Genomic DNA, 26,198 nt, shown 5'->3' with positions numbered 1-26,198 from the left:
ACAGAGCTTTTCATTTGTCACATATTCCAGTTTCTTCTAATGCTTACATGTTTTTCTGTTTTTATATTCAGGTCTTTAAACTACTTGAAATTTATCCTTGTGTGTGGGATAAGGTAAGGATATCATTTTATTTTTTCCAAACGGATAGATGTCTCCACATGAGCTAATTTAGACTACGAGCATCTGGCCAGGCTGAAGCACTTGCTGCCCCACCAAGCCTCCTCCCTCACTCCCTCAGGGGCCAGAACGGGGGCTCCTCCTGGGTCTTCCGGCCTCGGCTCCCTGCCCTGCACACAGATGCTGACCAGGGCGAGGGCTGGGAGAGCTGGTCTGTGTCCCCTCGCCTGCAGCCTGAGACTGCAGGTGGCAGTTCAGCTGGCCAGCAAGTCCCTCAGATCACTGTTGCAGGGCAGCAGGTCACAGGCTAGTCGTGCCTTCCGATCCCGGACGGCCTTCAGGGCTGGGCTGTGTTGCAACAGGAGGGAGCAAATGTCCGTGTGACCCTTCTCGGCAGCCTGTGGAGAGAGGGGCCCGGATCAAAAGCCACACCCCGCTGGGTCCTGTTCTTTCTTGCTCCATTCCTGGAGCTCTTTTGGTCCTAAAAAAGGTCTCATGGAAATGGAGGCGCTGGCTGTCTGAGCAGATTTCCCCCAATTCCTGCCAAATCCCAATGCCATGCGTGTGGAGTAGGGGGCACCCCAGTGCTGCTCTGGCAGTTGGCTTGTCCTTTGCTCAAGGGGCCAGGCTTCTCTGCCCAGACCTGTGCATTAAACAACAGTACAGAACCTTGGATCTTAAGCATCTTTACAAACATTCAGATTGTCTACAGGTGCTGGTCCCTGTGGGCACAAGACACATCAGAATGGCCCTGCCCTCCAGGACTTCCCAATGAGCAGAGAAAAAGAGGCCCAGGTTCCCAGCTTTCACCTCTTCCCCTTTGAGATAAAGGATCCCAATCAGGATGTCGATTGCTAATCTACGTCCTCCAAAAAAGAACAGGCTTAGTGATTTACGTAGATTATCTTATTTAACTTTCAGAAGAACCACCGGAGGTAGGGACCATCATCACTCTCATTTTACAGATGAAGAAACTGAGGCTTATAAAAGTTGAGTAACTTGCCCAAGGTCACAGGGCTGGTGTGGCAGCCCAGGGGATTCTAAGCCAGGTCTGTCTGACCTTAAAATCCCAACTCTTGATAACTGTGTCACTATATTCCCTACTCCTCCCAACAGACAAATTGGTGGGCTACAGGAGCTTCTGAAAGGTCTCAAAATTAACCTTAGTAGCAAATACTGTCTCAAATTTGAATCTAAATATTCAGCAGATCATCATGATGAGAACAGATGTAGGGCTCTTAATTTTATTGCCTCAATTCAGGCGATGGTATATTGTGAGCAGCTAGGAGGTGAATTCCAAATAATTTTTGGCAAAAAAAAGTGCCAGTCACAGCTACAGAAACAATAAAAATATAGTGGTTTCCAGGGGTTTGGGGAGAGGGAAGGAGGAATGAATAGATGGAGCACAAGGGATTTTTAGGGCAATGAAATTATCCTGTATGACACTATAGTGGTGGCTACATGTCATTATGTATTTGTCAAAACCCATAGAATGTACAACATCAAGAGTGAACCCTAATGTAAACTATGGACTTTGGTTGATAATAACGTGTCCATGTTGATTCATCGACTGTACCAAATACGCCACACCGATGAGGAATGTTGAGGGTAGGGGAGCATATGTGTGTGGGTGGGGAGAGCTATGTGCGAACTGTTTTCTGCTCATTTGTGCTATGAACCTGAAACTGCTCTAAAAAAATAAAGTCTATTTGAATAAAAAAAAGTGCCAGTGTTTGCAGTAGGAAGGAAGGGCGGAAGGGAGGAAGGCAGGCAGGCAGGCTGAAAGGGAGGGGCGACCCACAGCCTTCATACACAGGGTCCCCTGAATTTCCTGAGAAGGCTGCCAGCCGTGGGTAACACCAGCAGGGTCCGTCCACGGCGATGTCCTGCCTGTGAGCCCCCGCCAGGTGAGCTATCGCAGTAAGACACTCAAGCAACACCAGTTTAGACCACCAAGAAACAAGCAATCTGCCTCTCCAGCCGGCGAGGGTCTTAAAACAAAACAACACCCAGCTGCTCACTCAGCACATATGCACTGAGCACCTGAGCTCAGTGCTGGGGCTCCACCAGTAAACAGGACCCCCCTCTCAGCCACCTGCACAGGGAATTTCAAGGCGGGAAGAGTTGGGAAAAGTCAAGTACAAGGTGCTTCTGGGGATCCAGGTGGGTGAGATGTAGAAGCTGAGATCCAGAAGGAAGGACAGGCAGGAGCCAGAGGGGAAAGGGGGCAGGAGAGACGTCCAGATGGGAGGAGCTGGTTGTCTATAGCCCGGGGGGGACACAGAAGTAGGTTCGAGACACTGAAGATGACTAACAGGGCCTGAGTAAGGGGCAAGGGGACGGGAGCCCAGGACAGGCAGGCAGGCAGGGGCTAACCCGAGAAGGCCTATAAACCGGCTTACAGACTTGGTAAAAGCCAGCCTCCGAGGGATTCTAAGGCATGGCACGGTCAAAACTGCTGCTTAAACCATCACACTGGGAGAAAATCAGGGAGGGGCGGGAGAGGAACAGGTGTACACACATACACCACAAACATGCATAAACTACTTCTCAAAGATGGGATGGCACCGGTGAAAGCGGACATCCGAAGGGAGGGGACCAAGAAGACTGAGCGGGGACGGGGTGGGAGGGAACCTCGCGTCCAGGGTGGACACGGTGTGCTCCTCAAACTGTTCACTGCATGCAGGTGTTTCTAGTCAGAACATGTTTAATTAAATGATCGCTCTGGCCACAGCGTGGAAAGTGGACCAGAGGGAAAAGCAAGAGCAGGTGCAAGTTCCAGAAAACTAACTACATGGAAAAAATTCAGGACACGTCACTGAGGGGAAGAAAAAGAAAATCACACCATACGTTTAGTTCTAATTTACGTGCAAGGGAAACATGCTGGAAAATTACACGTTAACCCTAAAGTGATGACAGGCAAGCACTGAGATTACAAATGATTTCAATTTTCTACTTTGTGCTTTTTTCTTCCCGTTTTGCCCGTGTTTTCTGCAGTGAACACGTTATAACTTTGCTAATGACAGAGAACAAGTGTTTGCAACCTGCAAAACTTTTGAGGGGGCTTACCTTATGCAGGCTGGTCATGCCGTCATCGTCCACCAGCCTGGGGTTGGACCCGTGCGACAGCAGCAGCCGGGCGATGTCGGTGTGCCCACAGTAGCTGGCCCGGTGCAGGGCAGTGGCACCCCCGTGGGTCTGGGCATTGCACTTGGCCCCGCTTTCCAGCAGGAACTGACACACAGCATAGTGCCCGTTGCGGCTGGCGTAGTGCTGCAGGGGACAGAGATGGGGTCAGGGAGCAGAACCCGGGCGGTCAGGGCACTGGAGGAGGGGCTGGGCTCATCTCAGGTGCCCCCTCCGGAAGCTGGGTGAGCGGGCAAGCGTCTTCACTTCTAGCCTGTTTCCTCAACTGGAAAATGGGGATAATAACCATTCCTACCTCACAGCATGGTTATGATGTTAAATAATTGATGCAAAGCACTTAAACTAATTTAAAAAACCCAGGTTCAGTGATGCTTACACAGAACCCCTGCTGGGAGAGAAGAAAGGGAAGGAGAAAAGGCAAACCTCAGCCCCTCCAGAGAGTAGGATCCCCCTCTCCCGACTGAGGCTTCTCCCTTCCTCACCGGCCTCCCCCCAGCTCACCAGAGCCGTGTAGCCAGCCGAGTCAGGCTGACTGGGGTCCGCCGCTTTCTGGATTAAGTACTTCACTCGGCCCAGGTCTCCGTTCAGGGCTGCCGACCAGATTCCTGCGGAAAGATGATCCACGTGCTGAATGATGCCCAGGGACTGGGGGCTTTCAGTGATCCCTTTCTCCCTTGACCTCTGCTTTCTCATCTATAACGTGGGAATTCGCTGTTCAACAAGTATTAACCGACTGCCTCCTCCGTGCCAAGGATCGTCCTGGGTGCTGGTGGCATCGCTGTGAACAAGACAGACAAGGGGTTTGTCTCACCGGGACAGGAGACAGGGCAGACACAGCAACCCTTTCCACTTCAAACTCGCCAGTGTTCGAGAAAGTAATGTTTAAGATGTTTGAATATACAGTCACATTCAAAAGCAAGAAAAGGACACTGCCAGGTGCCAGAGCAAAGTGATAACCACGGGCAAAGTGGTGGGCAGCTGTGATCCCAAGAGTCCTCAAAACACACATCTCAGGGGGGGTAGGTGGAGTGCCTGAGCAGGGTCTGCAGCGAAGGCGGCCGGCCACGTGCGTGCTGGGGAACCAGAGTGAGGCTGGGGCAGGGAGTGCCACACCATGGGTGAGCTGGGGCTGGAGAGCCTCCACTCTCCTTCCTCGAATACCAGCAGGAAGCAAGGTTCCAGGCACTTCACACATTCAGCAAATGTTTACCGATACTTACTATGCATCTGGCACCGTTCTGGGCGCTAGGGGTTAACTGAGAATAAAAGATCCACACTGCCCCTCCCCAGCCAAATTTTAGTCTTACAGAACTTACATTCTAATTAAAGGAAACAGATGAGAAAAAAATATATACATACACATATATAAGTCAGGTGATGTTCAGTGTTACGGAGAGAAATAAAGAGAACGGGGATGAGCAGAGCCTCTGAAAATGACATGTGAACAGAAACCAAAAGGAAATGAGAAAAGACACCATTTGGGGGGTAATTAGGTTTATTTTTTAATGGAGGTGCTGGGGATTGAGCCAGGACCTTGTGCAGGCTAAACATGCGCTCTACTGCTGAGCTGTACCCCAGCCCCGAAAGGACACCATTTGAATAGGTGTGACAAGACAGCAAAGGCAGAAGAAACCTAAAAAATCAGCTCCCCTGTCCATTGCAACTTGGGACCTATATCTGCCTACATTACCCTGAAAGAACAACCCCCCCAACCTAAGAATCCATCATAATCTGGATCTGTCATTAAAACTAATCCAGAAAAGTGAATCCTATAAGGACCAGGCAGAGGCGACTTTTTAAAAATGGTTTATAAAGATGTCTCCACCAGCCAGCAAAGGTATGTGTGCGAATCTCTTACAAAAGAGGGACTTCCCACACCCCCACCTCAGCCAGCTCCAAGATTAAAAGTTGCAAAACAAGAAGCAATCCATTGCCAGACAAGACAATCAGCAAATACAACAAATGGGAAAACTGCAGGCTTGAAAAACTAGCCATTATAGCAAAATCTAAAAGACTTTAAAACGATTTTTAACTGATATTTACAGAGATGTTCACAGAGATAAAGGAATAGAATCCACAAATCAAAAATACACTGGGGAAAAAAAGCAGGTAGATATGAAATAAAAGTCAAATTATAAAGACAAACCATCAAAATAAAACAACAACAAATGACTCAACAGTACTGCAGACCCAGCTGAATAGAGAATTAGTGATTTGGAAATCACCCAGAAGCAGAATGGCAAAGAAAAAAATTATTAAAGAACGGTAAAGAAATACAGACAACAGAATGTACCAAGATATGTCTAATATGGGCTTAAAATATAATAGAGACTAGATAGAATGGGAGAGAAGCAGTGTTTGAAGAGATAACATTTGAGACTTATCCTGAAATGAAGACAACCATGAGTTCTTAGATGAGAAACCACATTAATTTCCAAGGAGGAGTGAATGGTAGAAGCTGTGGAGCAGGCAACTGAAATAGGCCCTGAACTTCAAAGGAGACTGTTCAGGTGTGTGAAGCAATGTGTGGGCAAGCCATGGGTTAAGTGAACAGACTGTAATGACCACCAAGGACAGGAGAGACAGGAAGCCAAGTTCAGGAGAGACAGGCCCCAGAAGGAGGACCAGCAGGAGCAAAGACACGGGCCTGAGAATGGAGAGCTTCTGGGGAAGACACCCAGTGCTTGGAATCAAATGGAGTGGCTTGATTCGCAGGAGAAAAACCCCATGGATGAACTAGGGCCAGCTGACCAAGACCTTGGATGGCAGAGCTGGAATATGCTGTGACAGGACTGCTTTTTCCTAAGTCAGACTGGGAGGAAGATCACAGAGCTGTCCAGGAGGACTTGAAGGATGCAGGGACTGAGGTAGGGCGTTAGGTCAGAAGCACAGGAGTCACCCGCGTGGGGTAAGGACTGTGCGGATGGGAGGGACCCCTGAAGGGTCCTTAGGAGGACTGAGCCTGGGGCGGCCCAGGGCAGGGAGCAGGCCCAGAAGCTGTTGAGGACTCAAGCTGGCAGGGCTTGAACAAAGGCTGCCTGCAGAACCCAAGCCTGCCCTTCCCAGCAAAACGTGGCTTTAAGCCCCGTTCATAGGCTTGCAAAGAAGCCAGAATTCCTGGGACTCAGTCAAAGCTGGCCTGGGCCCCAGGAGCCTTCAGATGCTCAGAGGTACCCATTCGGAGGAGGCTCCGCGGCCACCCAGGTGGGTGTGCCTGCGGCTGGTGCAGGGATTCCCCCTTGGGGTCGGCTTCCCTGAGTCACCTCTTTGAAGTTTATTTCAAAAGATGTCAGAGGTTCCTCGTTTTGGAGTAGGTAAGGAGGAACCCACCGCAGACTGGCTAGGGGACGAACTCAGGAGTTCTGAATATCCGTTGTCCATTCTTCAAAACCAGTTTTCTCCCAACCCTCCTAATCTTGGCCTGACCAAGGTCCCTGGCCCTGTGGGCGTGGCTCTCCCCAAGGTGTAGGGCAAGGAGCGCAATACCCCAGCTGCAGAGTCTGCTGCCGGCTCCTCTCGGATCTGGAGCAGGCCTCGGTCTCCCTGGGTCGCACCCGGTGAGGAGCGGGGCCCAACCGCACCAATGAGGAGTTATCGAAACCAACGCTTGTTTCCCGACCAGCAGGCGAGCGGGTGTTTCTTATACTCGTGCCAGGTGCCTGGCGAGCTCTCACTACGCGGGAGCGGTGAGTCCACCGCCCGCCCGCGCTCCCACCAGGCCCCCAGGCCGTCTCCCCATCGGGGCCCCGGTACGTGGCCACGTCCTTTGCCCCGCGGGCCTGAGGACGCCGGAAGTCCCCAGGCCGGCAGCGCCGCGCGCCCATCTCACCCCTCTCAAAGTCCATCTCGTCCAGCGTCTGCTGCACGCCAGCCACCGCGCTGGGGCGGGAGCAGCAGGGGCCATCTGCGCAGGACTGCGGCACCGCCATGCCGGTCTCGGCGCCCGCCCACAGGCCGGCGGGCGCGGGCACGGGTACCGGCGCGGACTCGGCCTCGGAGGGCGGGGCGGACGCCGCGCTGCCCACCCGCCCGGTCTGACCACTCGGCGTCCGCTTGACCCGCCGAGCCGGCCAATCAATCGTCGGGGCCTGAGCCCAAGAGCCAATCGCGGCGGTGGGGCGGGACCTGGGGCGCTGGGCCGCGCTCGACCTAAGCGGCCTCGCGAGGGCGTCCCAGGCTAAGGGGAGGCCGAGGCGCGGCCAGCTGGGACCTGGACCCGACTTCTGGGGAGGGTGGCCAGGCCGGCCAAGAGCAGTAATGCGGCGCCCTCCAGGTTCTCCTCGTCCCACCGAGCTCCGCAGGGCAGGGGGTTGCCAGGGACGCCCCAAGGTCCTTCCCCGACTGTTATCCGCACCACCCCGGACTCAGGAAGACGGTCACCGCCGCTGCGGTGACCACTTGAAAGGCCGCGCGACATCCTCCCTCCTCGCGCCCCTCCAGCCCATTTCTTGAAACCCCGTGGGAGGCAGGTGGTCACAACTTATTTTGCTGCTGGGCGTACCTGCACGTAGGCCCAGAGGGCAGGGATAGAGCCTGGAACACCCCCTAGCCACTCCTCCACCTCCCCCACACCCCCGCCCAGCTCCACCTCCCCTCCCGCCTCCCCTCCTCCCCGTCAACCCCATGATGAGCACCTGGTTTACTGAATCAGCCTTCTTCCATTAAAACATTCTACCGGCTGTGGGGCTGATGGATACTGACCGTGCAGGAAGCGTAGCATGCTCAAGTCAGCAGATGCCAGCCCTCTTCTACAGCAGGACGCGGGCAGCAGCCTGTTCCAGCCACAGCAGGACGTCCAGAACCGTCAAGGGTACGGAGGACATCACTTCGACTGCCTCTATGGGTGGGCATGAATTATAGAACCCAGGCTGGGTCCTGTTCTTCTTACAAATATCTGGGCCCTGTGCAGCTCCTTCCATAGGACAGGGGCTTGGTGTGCACTGGGTGGCAGTGAAGTTCCACATCCCATGCAGCTGAAACATTCAAGTAGCATTCCTGGAGAGTAGAAGGCTGAAAGTAATCTTGCAACCAGGGAGCTGACTGGGAGCCTCATCCTCACACAAGCAGATCCACACAACTTAAGCTGCTTCTAGGAAGTTCCCCCACCCCCACTCCCCCTTCCCAGGGTTCTGGGAAGCCAGGCCCCTCCCTCCTCCTCTCCTGCTTCTACTCCCAATGCCCTGACTTCTCCCTTCGGCCAGAAGCCAAGGCTGGCTCCCAAGAGGCTGTGGCCCTGGTCTGGTTCCCAGCCCAAGCCACCACTGTGGGAAAACACTGGAGTTTGGGCCATCGCCCCTCCAGAGAGGGGCACTGGCAGGTGGGGACCACTGAAGGGGCAGCTGCCCCTGAACTGGGAGTGGGGGCAGTCCAGCCTCACTCAACCCACAGGGAGCCTCCCTCTTGGCACCCAGGTTTTAGCCCAAATGTCTTATCTCCATGACAGAAACAGTTTCATTTTCTCCATTTTATTTGTCAATATAAAAATACTCAAATATTTACAACAAATAAATACGCGGGGACACAATAAATTACACAGTTCGGAGCCCTCCTCCTAGGGCTGGGAGAGGATATGCAACATCCACAGCACCCCCACCGCTCTCCTTTCCCTCCACCTCCCCCCACACAACCTTTCCCAGCCCTGCCAGGGAGGACAAGTATAAAATACCACTGAACCCCAGGGCCAAGTGGGAGGCCCCTCCCACCCTTCCTCCAAACACACAGGAGGCTCCATCTCCCTCCCCCCAACCCTGAAAACATTCACAGCCCTGAGAGCGGGACTAGGCCCGCCCCAGAGCCCTGTACTCCCCAAAAGGGGCACAGCACCCTGCCCAGCCCACCCCCATATGTACATGGCCACCCCACACTGCGAACAGGTGGGGGTAGGAGAGGCAAAGTGATACAACCCCTTCCCCTTCATAGCTCCAATGACCCACCAGGAGGACCCCAGGCCAAGGGAAGACTTGACAGAAACAGGAAGACTTTGTCACACACAGGCACACAGGCGCACGCACACACACCCACATACACACATGTATGTACACAAACACATCCACATCTCCAGCTTCTGCCTGGAAACATTTTGGCTGCTGGGGTCCCACGTGTCCGTGATCCACAGCCCCTCACAACAGAGGAAGGGGCCTTCTGGGAGGCTGGTGCCCTGGTGACCACATCGAGTGGCAGTGCCCGTGCTGATAGAGCAGGTCCTCATGGCCGGGCGAGGCCGGGCAGGGTCCGTCCCGGGCAAGTCGGTGCCCGCGCCATGTCCCTGAGGTAGCTGGTGCCTGTGCAAAAGTGGGAGCCGCTGCCCCCGCCGCCGCTCATACCGAGGACTCTTCCGGGTTGGAGTCTGGCAGCGGCTGGCGCTGCTGCAGTTTGCGCCTCAGTTCGTCCGCGAGCTCGGGCAGGGGGTGGCCGAGCCCGCCCCGGTCCTCCCCTCCAAGCTGTAAGCGCACGTAACCATTGGCGTTGGAGTTCCGCCCGCCCCCCAGGTGCAGCCTCGTTGGAGAAGGCAGGGGCTGGCCAGGGATGCCAGGGGGCGGAGAAGGGGGGCCCCCGCCGGGCTGGCACCGGGCGTGTCCAGGCACGATCTTGAGGGAACCGTCCGAGTAGTAGTAGCCGACAGGATCCCAGAGCTTCTCATCCGTCTCGGGGCCGGGCCGGAAGGGGGGACTGCTGGGCTCCTTGGGCAGCTCCAGAGGGTACACCAGGGTCCTCTCCGCTGCTTTGGCACCTTTCTCCAGCTCCTCCCGCAGCCGCCGGCGCAACGACAGGACCAGCAGCAGCAGCACCAGGCACACGGCCCCCAGGGCCACCACAGCTAGCCACACCAGCCCCAGGTTCTCCAGGGGGGCCCGGGCCTCCAGGGTCACTGATGGGCCAGCCACCACTGCCACCAGGTAGCCTTCGGCAGCCAGCCGCGCCCCCTGCTCCTCCGAGAAGCAGTGGTAGGCCCCGGCGTGGCGGGGCTGGGCGGCCATCACCACCAGGGCCTGCAGCCGGGCATCGTAGAGGAAGGAACCTGGCTGTTCTGCGGGTAGGTCCCGGCCCCCAAAAGTCCAGCGGGCGTGCGCCAGGTTGGAGGAGAGGCGGCAGGGCAGCACCAGGTCTGTTCCCGCCACCACTGTGATGTTTTTGGGCGTGAGCCTGACTGCAGCGGCAAAGAAAGGAGAGCGGAGGATTAGTGCAGAAAGCCCAGGGCCAAGGGGAGATGCAGACGCTCGGGCTCTGGCCCAAGGTCTCCTCACCATACCCCTACCCGGGGGACTCAAGAGATAGCTCACCTTTCTTATTGCCCCGGAAGTTACAGATGTTCGAGGTGTCTGAGACTGTCACGTGCTGGATCAGCAGGGACCTGGTGGGGGAAGCAGAGTCCGTCAATGTCAGAGCTCCAAGCACCCTCCCCTCCCCGCCTGGTCCCGACCCGTGCAGAGCCCTGCTCACCCGGAGTGGCCGACCACGGCCACGCAGCGGCTGGTATTGACACTCCAGGCACAGTAGGGGTCCCGGGCGAGCACACAGTCGGCACAGGAGCGGTACTTCATGCAGTCGGCCAGGGGCAGCTGCACCAGCTGGGAGCGGGAGCCCGCGAAGAGCAACTTCTGCCAGAGAAGCACAGGAGGGAGGGTGAGCCGGGCCCGGATACCACCAGGTCTGCTGGCCGGGGGCGCAAGGGCGAAAGGTGCCCTGAGGAGGAAGAGGGCCATGCTCAAGTCCTGAAGACCCAGAACACACAGAGGGCTTACTGAAGCCAGATGCAATCATAAGCATCTTAGAGACGTGACCTTATTAGAAAGGAAAGGCAGACCTGCGAGGCCGAGAAGTATAATCACACTCACACACACACACACACACACACACACACAAAACTCCAGGACAGTATAAATAGCGCAGGAAGAACAGTTTCCGCAGGCCCGTCAGCCTCACAATAGCACCAGCAGAGCAAAGGCGTTTTCCTCTGTTGGAATGGCAACTGCCAATCTGTGTGTTTCTTCAACCATGGACTTTCTTTCTGCCATTACCCCACATTCTGGGGAACAATCTGAACTGCCAGAGTTGGTAAAAGGCGAGCACGTGAAAGAGCAAAGACAGGCCAGAAGAGGGTACCATGGGAGGGAAGATGCAAGCGGCACTTCAGGGAACCCCAAAGGCCATCAGGGGCGGAGGCTGGAGGGCTACCAGGGCTGGCAGGCAAGGTGACATCAGGAAGGCATTGTGACAAACACAGCTGGAGGTCCGGCCAACAGTGGCACCCGCAGTGGCACCGTCAGAGAAGAGGCTGGGTGTAGCCAGGCATAGCACAACCTCCAGGGGACTGGTTCTGGGAACACAGCCCCACAAGGGCCAGACTATATATAACATACATGATGCCCATGGGGTGCAGATTCCGTTAGCGCGCTCATTCCCTGGTCTTGCCTCAAGCTACCCGAGGTAGCTGGAGCGTCTCCCGACCTCTGCACTAGCCAAGCACACAACCAGGGAAGGTGTGGGGACAGTGGTGAGTAGGGCCTGATTACTACCTTGTTCCGGGACAGGACCAGGCTTTCCACGGGCTCCTGGTCAAACACCTGCAGCTCCTCGATCAGGTGGACCCAGGGTCCCAGGCTTACCGCCTTGAGCAGCCAGCCATCTCCTGTGGGATTGGGGGGGACAGGTGTAAAGGAAATGTTTCTGGATCTCCTTGCCCCAGGCCCCCAGGCCCCCACCCAGCCTCCAGGAGCCGTGCCCATGGGTGTGCGCCTACCTGTACCAATGAACAGCACTGTGTAGGTGGCTCCATCAAGCCCCGTGACCCGGTCAGCCACCAGGTGGGTGAAGTTGGTGTCCTTCTTCACGAGCAGGGGCCGGCCCCACCGGGGCTCTACCTGCTCCTCCATCAGCGGGTGCTTCTTGATGAAGTTGAGGGTGTTGTCGGGCAGCTCCAGAGAACTGGTGTAGCCGTGGCGTCGGTGCCAGTTGTTAATGCACTAGGGGGTCGGGGGGAGAGCTGTCAGCCTGGTGGGAATGGCGCGGGAGCGCAGGGTCTGAGTGCATCCCTGCCCCGGACAACTTACCGAGCCAGGCCGCGGGCTGGGCACTGGGTCGGTGTAGCGGCCCCACTTCTGGGCTTGCTCGTGGTACTCCTTGTAGGGCCCCTCGAACACCCTCTGGATCTCTTCCAACTGGTACTCGCAGACTGCTGACAGGTCCACATCGCCCCTGTCAAGGCATGGGAAGCAGCCCCAGAATCAGGCCTGGTGCCCACTTTTCCACAGCTCAGCGCATGTAGCCGGAAAGCAAGGCCCAAGCAGAAAAAGGTCATGGGCACGCGTGATGCGGTGGCAGTTCAAAGTGCCACCAGGGCAGGGCACAGCCCACCTCCCACGTGGGGCTTTGGAAAGGGGCAGGTGGCCAACATCCTCCTTGACTACCTGGACTTCCCCCAGAGGCCTGCACCTGTCAATCATCCCACACAGCAAACCTGCTCCTCCAACCCCTGCCAAGGACTCCCGGCCAACTCACCATCTTGCCCGAAAAACCCCAAAGAAGGTGGTGTTGTGCCAAGAGGTGTCCTGCAGGGTGTGCAGTGCCTGCAGCTGGTTGAAGTAGAGCTGCCAGTTGGGGGCAGAGCACACCAGCCTCGCCTTCAGGAACGTGGTCCACTTCCTCTGCAGCGTCCGCGCGCCCCCCATGTCACCCTGGCCGATAGCAAGGGGACGCCACCAGTCAGCCTGGCCAGGCCAACAGGCTCCTGGGGCTCCCCACCGCGGGGTCCGTACCTTGCAGACACGGGCCACGCGAGCCACCACCTGCTCCATGTAGCAGTCATACTCCACGGCTCGCTCACTGAAGAAGAAGTAGACCTTGTCATCGTCCCCTGTGAAGCTGCCCACACTCTCCGGGATGTAGGCAGAGCCTACGAAATGAGGTTCTATGGAAAGGGGAGGAGGGTCAGCCAGGGCCCTGGGGCCCTCGAAGTGCCTCCCACCCACGGCTTCCCAGTCAGCACGCCAGCTCCTCCAGGCTCACCGTTGAGCCAGAAGGCCAGGTACTCCGTCTTCATGGCATGGTGGGGCCCCATGTTCCGCAGGATGACAGGCTCAGTGCCCAGGAAGTTGTTGAGCGTGGCCGAGTACAGCTCGCCGTCTACGGGGAAAAGAGGTCAGCCAGGCCAGAAGTGAGGTGAAGATGCACTCAGGGCACACAGCCTCCCCCAACCTGCAGCGGGACAGCCACTCACCCACAAGGAGGCCGGTGTGGCCTTTAGCTGGGTCATAGGGACACTTCCCCTTGCCATCCTCAAACTCTCCTCGCTCCAAAGTAAAGGTGAGCATGTCCTAGGGGCGGGGAGGAGATGATGAGGAGATGGGGAAGGGCCTGGAGGAGCTGGGGGAAAGCGAGCGGGCTGGGGGAGAGCGAGCACCACTCACGATGTAGGTGCACTTGGGCTGGAAGGCGTAGGTACCGCAGACGTACAGGTGGGACGTGTTATACGGCTGCAGGAAGCGGATGAAGTTGAAACACTCCGTCTGGGGAGACAAAGGCATCAGTTCAAGTATGAGGACCTGGGACATGGGGACACAAAGACCCAGACCAGCACTGGGACAAAGGGGACTCTGGGGAGACAGCGTGCACCATGCTGCCCACCCCACACCCCCCAGCAGTGTCCTGAGCACCCACCTGGTTACTCTTCCCTTTCTGGATACATTCAGCCTTCTTCTCAGCTGGCGCCTCCCAGGAGATCTGCAGACAGGGAGGGGGCATGTCAGCAATGTCACAGGCATAGACTGAGCATATGCCCCAAGCATGGCCCGTGGCAGCAACATGGGGACACTGAGTGAGAACACATGGTCCCCACTCTCTGGGAGCTTATTCCAGCAGAGCACAGAAGCCCCCAACTGCCCCAATGCAGCAGAACCAGTAAGCACTGCTGAGGGGGTGGGCCTTGCAGACGGGGAAGAAGGGGGTGGGGGCAGCAGAGTTGAAGGGACAGCCTAACCAAGTAAAGCCCCTCCAGGTCCTGCCTCTCTCACCCCCCGGGTGCCTCCCGCTCCCCCACCTCTCACCACTCCTTGCAGCTCCAGAGCCTCCATGCTGAAGGCAAACAGGGCCTCCCGGGCCCCCACATACAGGAGCCCGGTCTGCTCGGTCAGGGTCAGTGTCAGGAAGTCCTGGATGCCTGTCTGGGAGAAGCGCCGCACCACCGTGGCCAGCTCTGCAGAGACAAGGCCGGAGTGAGCAGGGCTGTGGATAGGCAGACTTCCTGGGCTCTGGGCATCACCCCCGGAACTAGCCTTCCTCTATGCAATGGTCACCCCTGTTCCCTACGTTAGAGCCAGCACCCCACAAGCAGATGCCAGCCAAGCCCCCTGACTGGCAATACAGGGCATTTTCTGAATAGGCTTTTGGTTCTGACTGCTCCACCCAGGCCGCCTTGGCCTTTCCCAGCTGGGGAGGAGGCAAATCTGGGCTGGTGAGGAGGAAGGAAGGATATCTCAGCCACAGCTTCCGGCCAGAGGAAGCCATCAGACCGAAGGCTCTCACTCTCGGGGTCAGCAGCGCCTCTGGCTGCAGAGCTGGACGCTTCCCCCTCCCAGCTTCCTCACTGCTGCTTCCTTTTCTGCTCTGCTGCCCACCGCCCTCATCAGGATCCAGCCAAGCAAGACATACAGAAGTCATGAGTCCCCTGTCTGAGGAAAGCTTTCCCTCCAGCAGGATCCAAATCCGAGCTGCCAGAGATACAAGCACAGCTGGCCACGGGACAAGGAGGGATGGCAGGAGGCGGAATCGGGCTGGGAAGTCAGGCCAGGGAGGTCAGGGGAAACCAGAGGCTAGGGACCAGAGATGGCGCTGAAGCCTCGGGGCGGGGAAGCCCTGTTGCCATCCATCATGCGAGGCACTACGACATTCATAGTCACAGGATTCCTACATCAGCCCCCCAAATAGCTGCCGACCTGTTCTCAGGGTCCCCCTAAACCAGCCTTAGTCTTTGGAGACAACAGTGGCCCTGACAGGGGCCAGCAAGGGAGGGCTTCATTAGCATGGAGAGGAGCCTGTGGGAGGTGAGCTCATCCAGGTCCCCAGAGCGCACGGATGATACAAACACCTGACATCACCTCCTCACACAGGTGTCTGTGCACAGAGGGGCTCTCAGGTCCACTGTCCCCCCCACATGAGCATGTGTGCACACACACACACTCCTCCAGGGCTACCAGATGGCACGAGTGTCAGGGTAGCGGAAGGAGTCTATCAGGGTTGATAGGGGGTCCGGGAGGCAGAGAGCTAGAAAGACTTTGGGGGTGGGGTGACACCCTTTGCTTTACATCCATCCTGGCTCAGGTTTCTCTCTTTCGGCTCTCAGAGCTAGTGATGACTCCAGAAGCGAGACATGGGGAGAGTGACATAGAAGAGTCACTCTCCCATGGGTAACAGGGGCAGCCAGGTCCTACACATCAGGAGGAATACCCCAGGTCCTGGCCTGGACTACCAATTCTGGGTCCTTGAAGCCACTCAGTCACATTTCTTAGAAATCTGTGTCACACACATTCAGCTGGACTGCAGAGTAAAGCTGGCACATTCTAGGGGGCAACTCCTTAGCACCTCTCTTCCCACAGCAATTCCCTCCCACTTCCCACCTTGGTCTTTCTCCTTCTGACTTCAGGCACTCACCCCCAGAAGATACCGTCTTCCGGGGCACCAGGTTCCACCACAACTCAGCCCCAATGCCCAGGCCCCACAGCCCCACTGCCAGCAGCCAGACAGCCCAGTGTGGGGCCATGGCACACGCCCCGACTCTAAGCTCCAGGCCAGCTGCCCTGCTGGAGGAAAAGAAAGGGTCAGAATCACAGCCAGAGAAAATAGACCGGAAGGGGGCCCACACATGCCATGCCGGGAGGCACTGACAGGACAGAAGAAGATCTGATCAGGCCTCCCCAGGACTCCCCCCTTGCCCCAGTCCTTGGACCAGAGACCAAGTCCCCTCTCACACCTGGCCTCAGTCCCCACAGCCTCCAGAGGACCATGGGGTCTCCCTGAGGGGAGAGGGACAGCTGAGTCAGCTGAACAGTGGACACTGGAGAACCCCTCTCCTACCTGGGACCCTCCCCCACTCCTTCTCAACAGAAAGTTCTTTGAGAAAATAAAAAGGGAACCCTCTCCCCCACTCAGGCCTGACAGATTCGAAGGATTTCTTAAAATAACCTCTGGAAGCAGGACCTGGCCCTACTGGGGCTCCAGCCAACCCGAAGACCTAACTGAGACACAAACCCCTCATCAGGGTGATGAGCATGTGGTGGGGCAGGGAGTTGGAAAAGCCCCCCAGGGAGGACTCGTGCATCAGGCAAGCGGGGGTCCCGGCCCCAGCCTCTCCCCTCCCCCAGCGCAGACAATAGCCGGGCAGAGCCCAAAACCCCGTTCCACATCATAGGGCTGAAGCGGGGCCGGGAGCTGGAGGGGCCCCGCTTCCCGAGGCCCCTTTGTTGCCCAAGAAGGGAGGCAGGAAGTGGGTGGGATGGGCGTGGAAATGACCGGGGCCTCATCCTGTTCCCCGCACAGCCTCCCAGGAGACACTAGCCCTCAGGCTGAGGGGCGGCGGGACAACAGAGCCAGCTCTGGTCTCAACAGGGATATCCCCGCGGCGCTTTCAGGCGGGGGCGGGGGAAGTGAGAACCTGGTGGGGACCGCCAGGGGCGTTCCTCCTGGCCCGCGGGGGGTGCCCCGAGCAGGGTCGGCGCTTGCTTACGCTCCCCCAGGGTCTGACGAACCTTCCCAACTCAAGGACTGCGCCCCCGGGACCCCAGCCAGGGCAGGCCATCTGGATTAATTTCCAGGACTCCAGCCTTCCGATGCCGGGCACAGAGACGCAGAAGCTGGGGATCTGGGCACCCCAAAACAAAGAGCCACCGCCAAGACCCGGTCCCTGGTCCCCCCCCAACACCCGCCCCGGGTTCTCCCCTCCCCCAGCTCCGGGGATTTGAATGCAAACAAAGCGGCGGCGATGGGAGCGTGGCGGAGCCCGGCCTGCGGACGCCCCCTGTCGGCCCAGTACCTCAGCGCGGGAAAGGCGGGGGGCCGGGGATGCGTTCACCCCCCTCCCATCGCCCAACACACCCCCAGCCCTCCCTCGGCCCCTTACCCCAGGCCCGGGCCAGACCCCGCGGCGCGCTCCGAGGCTCTGCTAGCACAACGGTGCCCCTACTCCCAGCTCCTCCCAGGGTTGGGGAGATGGGCAGCCCCAGGGTGGGGGTGGAGGGGTGCTGGGCCCTGGCAGCGCGCCCCCCACCCGGAGCGGCGGGCCGTGGACGGCGCCCCCGCGACTGCAGGGCGAGCACTCCAGCCGGGTCTGGGCGGCGCGGCTCAGGAGCCTGGCTTTCCAGGACAGCACTCCTCCCCAGCGAAGCGGGCGGGCGGCCGGGGGGCCGCGGTAGGGAAATCCGATCCCACAACATCGGCCTCCGTCCAAGCCCGCCCCAAACTTTCCGTCGCGGGTGGGGGAGCCAGAGGCAGTTCGGGAACCTGGAGAAGATCCCAGCCGCGGACAGGACAGCACGAGGGACCCCCGCTCCCTCTGACCAGTCCGCGCCTCCGGACCCTGTGGCTGCAGGCATCGCTCGCCCCGCTCCCGAGTCCCCGCGAGGTAGCCTGCGAGGGGCTCAGGAAGGCGCTCAGGCGGACAGCTGTCCCCGCCACCGCCCCTCCCTGCGCCCCCAGACCCTGTTCCTGGCGCGTGCCGCGGTCCCCGCCCGAGTCGAGGGACAAAGCGGCGGCCCCAGAGCCCCCCCGGCTTCAGCCCCGCGCAACCCCGGCCTCACTCACCTTCTTCGCGGCTTGAATCCCTGGGCGCCGCCCTCGCGTTCGGCTCCGACCACGATCCGCCCCTGCCCGCGCGCCGCCGCCGCCGCCCGCGCGCGCCCGCCCGCCCTGCTCCGCTGCCCCTCTGCCACCGCCCCTCGGCTCGGCCCGGCTCGGCTCAGCGCAGCGCCTCTGGGCTCGGGCTCCCCGCGCCACCACGGCGGGCGCCGGCTCTTTCTCCGCTGCGGCCGCCGCTCTCCGCCCCCTCCTCCCTGACGTCAGGCCGGGGTGGGGAGGGTCGACGGAGGCCGGGGGCGGGACGAGAAGGCCAGCCCAGGAGGGGGCTGCGACCCGCCGCGACCTGCACGCCTCCCAGCTCCCAGCCTTGGGGCTCGGACCCCCGCCCCTCCCCGTGTCCTGCCGCCCCGCGCCTCCGAGTCGCGGTCTGCGCCACGGCGCCGGGAGGTGGGGCGGAGGAGGGACTCCGCGCCCTGGCACGGGGGAGTCAGACTCACCCGGTCTTTCCGAAGTGTCCCCCAAGGCCAATCGCACGGCCCAGCGGCTGAGTTCGGGAATGGGACTTAGGGGCTCCCAACGCTGAGGTTACAAGAACGAAGGTGGACCGGCCACCTTGGGGCCGACCAGAGTGCTCTGTTTTTTGGCCCGCAATTCTGCTTCGTTTCTTGGCCCCAGCTCCCACTGACTCCTCCGATCAGACTGGAACGGGCCTCACGAGCCAGGAAGACCCCCTAGTCTCCCGAGACCGGCTGCCCCTTGTTTCTCACGCTCCAGGCAGAGCAACCTGCTGAATGCCCCTTGCCGGGCTCCCGGGGAAGATAATCCTCCACTTCGGTTGCACAGAGCCTACCCTCAGGAAATGACTCCTTCTGGTGCCTCTGGAAGGCTGAATAACAAGTGACATGAGCCCTGACGTTCAGATGAAAGGGGCTGAGGGGAGCCACTCTGGAGGAGAGCTACCACCTTCAGAACCGCCAGCCTCCGCCCACAGCCGCTCCTAGAAGTAACTTGTAGCTCCAGCCTCCTGGGCGGTGCTGGGGTGTTCTTGCCAGCTGGTCCTCCAAGCTGGGCAGGTGGACAGAGGAACCGCAGGGAGGCCATCCCACCGGCACCCAGAGACAGATGCCACCTCCTGGCTGGGGACAAAGGGCAGAGGTGAAGAGACTCGAGGCCCAGAGGCTTCCGTGGTAACTTTAAGCTCGGTGCAGTCCTGGAGGGGTGGGACGCTTTAGGGCCCTGTCAGCAGATCTAGCTTATAAATCGGTCCTGACAGGAGCTTTTGTTCTGGGTTAAAACTTGGCATCTGAAAAGTAGAGACCAGAAGAGTAGTGGAGATAATTGGGAAAAACTGCCCAGTTTGGATTCAGTAACAATTGGGTCTTTGCTGGTATACATAAAGGCCCCTTCTCCCGAGCTGGCCAAAGCCACATTTCTCAACTCCTTTCCACTAGAAAAAAAGCTGTGGTCTTGGAGATGCTGGAGGTAGGGCACAAGCCAGTTACTCAGCGTGGGGTGGTCACGGCAGGCTCTGCTTCATTTTATTGGGAGGGAGAAGGTATGTGACCCCCTGGTCCCTGTTAGACTCTAAGTGGAGTCAAAACTGATAGACAGGTACCCCTCACATTTGTTCTGTGCAACTTGCCTAAAGTCACATAGATAATTAGCAAGATCAGAGTGTTAAATCAAGTCTTGGGACTCCTGGTTCCCTCTTCCCACTAAGTCACAGGTATCCTGACAATTTTGGGCCCAACACACTCCATTTCCTGCTGTTTTGCCTCACCTCCACCCCCACTCACCTCTAGGTGTGAGGGTTACCAGCTGAGACCTGAGCTTCTGGCTCCACCTGCGAGATGGCCCCAGTGGAAAGTCTCAGAAGGTGGTTTGGTTTCACTGGCAGGGACCATCTCCTGTACCTTAGGGCAGGCTTCTCTGTTCTTGCTAACAGACTCCAAGCCCTTCCTCCCAAACGCTCCTCAAAGATAAGGCTGCAGCTCGCCTGCTCCCCTTTCTACCTTCGCTCATTTCCTGCTGTATTCTGTTCCTTTCCAGCACTGGCCTTTCCCGTGGGTGGGTGGACAGGGGTAAGTTTCCTGCATGACTACTTGCTCATGATTCATACTTTTAAATAAAAGCAAAACTGGTCAAAAATGAGGATTCCTGGGTCTTAAATTAAGAAAACAAAATTACTAATACCAAAAAAAAAAAAAAAAGCTTGTGTACCTGTCAAGTCTCCTTAGGGCCTGTCTGGCATGTACTATGAAGGTACCAACCTTTCAGGCCTTAGGCCTTGACAGACCCTCCTATTTTCTCCATTTGTTCAACCGCTTGTGGCCAAGTCAAGAAAAGGCAGATGTGCTAAGTGCCCTCTGAGTTTCTCTAAGGACCCACTGACAGCTCAGGCCAGCCCCTAGAGATGGACCCAGGAGTCTTATCTGGAAAGCAAGGCTCCCCTCACTCCCACGCCTGGGTCATGTGCTGTGGCACCCTTCCTTTGAGCTCCTTAGCCCCCAGCTCTCCTCAGGCTGCTCTCTGACAGGAGGGGGCCCAGGGTTCACACTAGGGTTCTCTAGTCAACACAGCCTGGCCAACTTCCAGGGGAGTCAGGAGCTGCTGTCAACCCACAGAAGGGGAAATGAGAAAGCCTGGCTCAGCCACCCTTCAGGGACCTTTCTGAGGGCCTGGGGACCAAGGTGAGTGGGAACACAGGAAACGGACTTCCTCTCTCCACTTCCTCCTGAAGGAGAGTTATCAAAGCCGTCCACCTGGGAAGACTCCCTTCCCGCCCCTCCCGGCCCCCATCACTAAAGGAAGCAGGAAAGCATCCGTCACCACAGCCCCGGATGCTGCTTTTCCAGTGGCTTCAATCAGGATATCCCTGAGCCTTTTCCCAGGGGCTTAGGGAGCTGGAAAGGGCAAGTGGTGAAGTTGGCAGCATCACTGTGGAATTTTTGGCCCAGAGGAGGCAGACTCTCTAACTGGTCCCGGACTAGTTTTAGATCTGGTCAGCTCCCAGCCAGCTCCAGAGAGGGCCCATTACATGTCCCAGCAGATATCATACGCCCTTGGGTGACCTCGAAGTGCACACCTCTGCTTAGGTTACAGCTCGGTCTCTGGAGGGACTGAGTTGTCACCAACACCTCCTCTCTCCTTGGTATCTGTTTCTGTCTTGGGGATGAATGTGTCTGGGGAGCAGGGGAGGAGGAGGCAGTGCACAAGGGCCAGGCCGGGGGCGCCAGAAGCCTACACTGATGGACAGCTCAACCCCTTTCTCAGCGCTGAGCAGGGGCAGCTTCAAGAACTGGAAACTCCCCACTTCAGCCCCTTGGGCCTCCCTACTCCCTCTGTGCCCTTGACATTAAGAACAAAGAAGGGAAATTTCAAAGGTGATTTCCAGGTTTCCAGAGCAAACTGAATAGCTGAGGATTAACTGTCAGGATGTGCAGTGTCAGAAGCTGGGGCAGCCCTGAGGGAGGTGAAGGAGGCTGGCTCACCACAGCCTCCGCTCTTTTATCAGAGGATCTTGGGCCTCCCTGTGCCGCTGGGGCCTCACTGGTGCCCTGGCCAAGGGGGCCTGTGGTGTGGCCAGGAACAGAAACCAGAACTCTCAGTCAAGCCATGTGGGCCTCCAAGCCTCCCTGGCGGAGAGTTTCTTCTACTTCTCACTTGGCGAAGGCAGAGAGGCAGGGACACGATGCCCCGTGTGGTATCCAGCACTCTGCTGTGGCTCATGCCCTCTGAATTATAGATGCCCCCCAGCTCCCAGCATCTGGGGACCCAGCGAGGGCCGCTGAAACAGGCCCAGAAAGCGATGGGCTACACCTTGCGTCTGCAAATTGAGGCACTTGGCCTGAAGGTCCTTTATTTTCAGGGAGTCGCTCTGTAGTTAGTCTGCCTTACCCTGACCCCCACGGCACAGAAGAACAAAACAGAGGGACAAAGAAACAGAAAGAGTAAGAAGTACCAGCTGGGTGAAGCCCCGCTGGCAGACACTAGGGCTGAGCCGAGGGGTGGGCACAGATCAGCTAGGCAGGGCTCATCCTCTCCTCCTTCCTGTCCACCTCTTGTGGCCCCTGCAAACCCCTGCCCAACCCAGAAGGAGTCAGGAGGGGCCAGAGACTAGCAATGGATTCTCAGGGTTGGAGGAGTGGGCAGAGAGAGAAAGTGATACCGGAGGATCTCCTGGGGGTACTGAAAGCCCCCTCACTCCTCGGGGGTGGGGGGAGGTCAAAGACAACCAGCACTCCTTTAGGCATCAGGGCCCAGAAAACTGATCCCGGGTGAGGCGGAGGGAAAGCAACGACAGTAACGGGGACTCCCTTTTGGCATTGTCCCCCCAACTCCTAAGTCCGGGAGTTGATCTCAGAGCTCAACAATAAACTGAATTAAGTGTAATTACAGACCTGATCCACCATCCCACTCCGTGGACCTTCCCCAGTGGGGGCGGAGAGCGGGGAGTGGTCCCAGACTGGGCCAAACAAATGTTCCCCATCCCTGCTCCCTGGGTTCCTGGCAGCCCTCAGGCCACAGCAATAACTGCTTCTCCTGAAGGTTTAGGTTTACAAACAGCCCTCTGCTGCAGGGGGTGGGGCCTACGACCCAGTCACGTGACTGTCCAAGGTGAGAATTCTGCAAAGCGAAAGCAGAGAAGTCAGGAAACTGGACACTGGGCAGGATCCCTCAGTGAGGGGTTGAAGAAACTCTTCTAAACCACTGATGCTGCGATGAGACTTTAGCGTACACAAAGAACCCTCACATTAGTGACACACAGAGAGGGGAAGGAGGGGGGAGGCCGGAGGCCAGAGGGCCCAGGAGGCCCAGGAAAACCAGAGCTTTGGAGACAAAGGCCTTGGGGAGAGGAGATGGCTGGGAAGGGAAGGAGAACTGGGAGGTGTGTGGGCAGCAGCGAGAGGCGGGACCCTTGCCCGGTGGGGCTCCGGGCAGCAGGGGAAGCAGGCTCTTGCTTAGATGATTGGCCTTCTGGCCTCCATTCTTGACTCTTCCAGGTCCCTGGGCCATGTTCACTTCCTGCCAAGAGCCAGGAGTGCTGGGCCACCCCTGCCCTGCTCCATTAGACGGCTTTCCAGGCACTGAAGTGCTGGGCCTGTGGCAAGGAGAAAAACAGGGTGTGATGGCCTGAGCCCTGGTGGGGCTCACCGACATGATGCTCCCTGACCCTCCAGCATTCCCTGAATATCCATTAAGGCCTCCTCCGTGCCAGGCTCCCAGTCCAGGAGAGAGCACAGCAGGTCAACCGGCCACTTGACCACAGCTCTGCCTAGGTTCCCTCTATTCCCTGTGAGAAGAAGGTGGGGCCTGCCCCTGGTTCGGCCAGGCCACGAATCACTTTCCTTCTTTTCATGACACACACAGTTTCCCACCAGTTACTAGTGTGAGCTAGTTCCTTGGGGGTTGAGGGTGAAGTTTGTGCTCCAGCTTTCTCAGAGACTGTGAAATCTGAGACCCAAGCCACAGCCTGTGGCCAATGTGTCAGCCCCAAGTCAGAGGTTACAGGGTGGGATGGGGGGCGACAAGCAGAGGGGAGGCAGAGGAAAGGCAAGTGGGGAGCCTGGGAGCACTGGGAGGGTTCTTAGGAGACCCAGCTCATCTCTGTCCAGGGCTGGGGGCTGGGGGATGGGAGGGCTGCTTGTTGGAGGGACGGAGGCCAGAAGGGAGGGAGGCCGCCAGCGCAGGGGTTGGACTGTGCTTAAGTCCGCAGGCCTGCGAGTCAGGCTGGCGCTGTGCCCTGGGTCTGACATGTATGCGCTGCGGCCTGCGTGATGGGGCAGGCTGTTTAACCTCTCAGTGACTCTGGCTAGCTTGTTCATCTGTAAAATGGGATCATAACAATACCTGCCTCACAGAGATTATGTGGATTCATGGAGAAAAGGGTCTTTAATCAATAAATATTAGCTATGAATATTATTGCCCAGAGAGTCCGAGAAAATTAGGGGTGCGGAGGTTGTTGCTGCGAAAACTGGAGGGACCAGGGCAGCCTGGGAACGCTCCTCCCAGCAGAGTGGGAGGCCAGCCTCAGGCCTGAGGGACGAGTGGGCAGAGAGCGGACAGCTGGTGCCTCTGGTGCCCCTTCCTGGCACTGCTCACAACAAACTGGTACCCTGGCCCAGGCTCTTCCCTCGCTGGGGTGAAGTTTTCCTTTGCTTTTACCTGGGAGTTGGCCTCTCTGTATCCCCCTCACCACACCCCCACACTAAGCATTTGACTCTTGATAAGAATGAGGAAGGTCCTTCTGCCTAGGAAGCATCTCCCCCAACCCCCACTGCCCTCTCCGCCCATCTCCCAGCCAGGAGCCCAGCAGCTGCAGTGGGGGTGGAGATGCTGCGGGCTCTGGTCAGCCGCTTGACCACTTCCCTCCCCTCCTGAGTCTAGGGGCTGGAGGGGGCAAGACCTGGGGCTGGCAGTGGGCCAGCAGCTCCTGCCAGCGGATGTAGGTCTGGGTTGCCAGGTCCTTGAGTTTGGTCCAGTGCATGGCCTGGGGGCTCTCCCGGATATGGGTGCTGATGTGACGGTCCAGCTGCATGCACAGCAGCTGCAGCTCTCCCTGCAGAGGCGATGGGGTGGGGGTGGGCGGTGGGCGGGACACGGCCCCCCCCCCCCCGCAGCCACAGTGGGGGAGGGGAACACAAGCCAGAGAAAGAGAAGGACAGATCTGAGTGACTGCTCAGGAGTTGGGCAGGAAAGGGAGGCGAGGCACAGGGCAAGTGGGGGCACGGGTCAGTATCCCTTGGGAACATCTGATGGGCAGAAGGAAGAGGCCCGGCTCCCCTCGGCCTGCTGCTTTCTCCACCTCCCACTCTTCCCAGTTCCTGGCAGTGGGCTGGGCCCCATTCCCGCAGCCCCAGCCCAGCCTCCTGGGAGACTCACGCGTTGGTCTGGAGCAATGTGCCGGCAGCTGACCACCACCCCGGCCAGTGTCAGGAGGCTGTGGCACAGGTAGCAGACCTGGAGGAAGAGCGCAGCCGGTTCCATCTTCCCCTCCGGCCCAGCCCTGGGCTTCCTGCCGCTGTCTCCGGGGAGCCGGGAGCCGTCTCCACGGAGGACTCAGGCCCCACTCACTCATAGCTCTCCCCTTCATGATGACCTTCCTCCCTCCCTTCAGAAAAAGAAGAAAGCTCTGCCATCCAGGAAGCCACACCGTCACCCAGCCCTGTCCTGGGGCTCCGGTGGAGAGGGGCCTGTCCAGCCCGAGCTCTGCCTGGTGTCTGTGGTCTCTGCTCTGCTCCCTACGGCACCCACACCCATGGGCGCTGTGACTGGGTGCCACTGTCCTCTGTGTGGGTTCGCAGGTCCCTCGTGGGTGCCCAGCTCAGCCCTGAGTGGGACGCCCCCTGCACAGACAGATGTGCAGCGCAGTCCAGGCAGTCCCACTGCACTGACCCGAGGAGGCCAGCGAGGGGAGGGCAGGCAGATGGGAGGGGGTTTGTTGAGCATTTGCAGACCTCATCCACCTACCCACACCCTCGCTCTTCCCTGCAGGACACTGAGGGGTGAGAACAGGACAAAGGCCAGTTCTATCTGATCAGAGAATGGTGTGACCCCAGGGCGCCCTTGGACTTGTCGATGCCCATTCATTTATGGGACATTCACCTACTGTGTAGAGTAAAGGAGGTACAAGGAGCACCCAGGGACAGGCGAGGCTCCTGGCACTCAGTGGGCACACCCCCTCCCCCACTCAGAGGTGCCTGCTGCCTCTTCCCCTTCGGAATCCTTCCGACCATGATAGGAAGGGTGGCAGGAAGCAAACCCTGCATCGTGCCAGTGGCAGATAACCAGCCCTGAGGCTGAGCTGGGAGGGGAGAGGCATCCAGAGATGGCCAGCAGGGCTCAAACTTGGTGATAAGTGGGCTGGAGCTCAGAACCAGCCAAGGCCTCCCTCCCCTCTTTCCCCTGCCCTTATCATCCTCCCCATTTAGAGCACCTGGTGCTGGCCCCAGAAACAGTGGCAGCCTCCTGCCAGACCCAGCAGTCTCCTTAGGGCAGAAGCTAGAACCATTTTTAAGGGCACCAGACTTGGCGCTCTGGAGTACCACATTCTTGAACTCAAATACCACAGTGCGAAATCCTGAGGACAGAGGCCACCTGCCCCCCTCCCCTAGCAGCACCTGCCCGCCCCAGGACCCAGCCTGCTTGCT

The 26,198-nt window shown here is 58.3% G+C and overlaps 3 protein-coding genes across 18 annotated transcripts in view; all 3 read right to left on the bottom strand.

The window, feature by feature from the left end:
- Positions 1-109: 109 nt before the first annotated feature.
- On the bottom strand, positions 110-7,285 carry ANKRD39 (ankyrin repeat domain 39). Of its 3 annotated transcripts, none has more exons than XM_072951401.1 (4): positions 7,094-7,285; positions 3,766-3,869; positions 3,187-3,390; positions 110-515 (listed from the first exon to the last, which is right to left on the bottom strand). In XM_072951401.1, the coding sequence occupies exons 1-4, from the start codon at positions 7,191-7,193 to the stop codon at positions 372-374; spliced, it is 552 nt and encodes a 183-aa protein (XP_072807502.1). In that variant the 5' UTR covers positions 7,194-7,285; the 3' UTR covers positions 110-371. The 3 variants fall into 3 exon arrangements, with proteins under 3 accessions (XP_072807502.1, XP_072807503.1, XP_072807504.1); XM_072951402.1 differs by having other exon boundaries at positions 3,766-4,042; positions 7,094-7,248; XM_072951403.1 differs by lacking the exon at positions 7,094-7,285 and adding an exon at positions 6,751-7,009 and having other exon boundaries at positions 3,766-4,042.
- Positions 7,286-8,713: 1,428 nt separating this feature from the next.
- On the bottom strand, positions 8,714-18,665 carry SEMA4C (semaphorin 4C). 6 transcript variants are annotated; one of them, XM_072951396.1, is made up of 15 exons: positions 18,546-18,665; positions 15,910-16,058; positions 14,307-14,455; positions 13,921-13,983; positions 13,671-13,769; positions 13,481-13,577; positions 13,270-13,386; positions 13,020-13,171; positions 12,763-12,938; positions 12,315-12,459; positions 12,005-12,227; positions 11,781-11,893; positions 10,705-10,862; positions 10,545-10,615; positions 8,714-10,411 (listed from the first exon to the last, which is right to left on the bottom strand). In XM_072951396.1, the coding sequence occupies exons 2-15, from the start codon at positions 16,016-16,018 to the stop codon at positions 9,582-9,584; spliced, it is 2,502 nt and encodes an 833-aa protein (XP_072807497.1). In that variant the 5' UTR covers positions 16,019-16,058; positions 18,546-18,665; the 3' UTR covers positions 8,714-9,581. The 6 variants fall into 6 exon arrangements, with proteins under 6 accessions (XP_072807497.1, XP_072807496.1, XP_072807494.1 ...); XM_072951395.1 differs by having other exon boundaries at positions 15,910-16,055; positions 18,546-18,658; XM_072951393.1 differs by lacking the exon at positions 18,546-18,665 and adding an exon at positions 18,055-18,523.
- A 4,304-nt stretch (positions 18,666-22,969) lies between these two features.
- Positions 22,970-26,198, bottom strand: part of FAM178B (family with sequence similarity 178 member B) — an 83,982-nt gene continuing 80,753 nt past the window's right edge. For all 9 annotated transcript variants that reach the window (XM_072951384.1, XM_072951385.1, XM_072951387.1 and 6 more), the window contains 3 exons: positions 24,931-25,008; positions 24,455-24,607; positions 22,970-23,149 (listed from right to left, as the gene is read on the bottom strand). In XM_072951384.1, coding sequence (XP_072807485.1) covers positions 23,117-23,149; positions 24,455-24,607; positions 24,931-25,008 — 264 coding nt within the window. In that variant the 3' untranslated portion in view covers positions 22,970-23,116. The remainder of the gene's footprint in view (positions 23,150-24,454; positions 24,608-24,930; positions 25,009-26,198) is intronic.

The sequence above is a fragment of the Vicugna pacos genome, chromosome 28 (genome assembly GCF_048564905.1).
Source record: "Vicugna pacos chromosome 28, VicPac4, whole genome shotgun sequence".
Lineage (NCBI taxonomy): Eukaryota > Metazoa > Chordata > Mammalia > Artiodactyla > Camelidae > Vicugna > Vicugna pacos.
The sequence above is the reverse complement of the archived record's forward strand: the minus strand, read 5'-3'. Positions and strand labels throughout refer to the sequence as shown.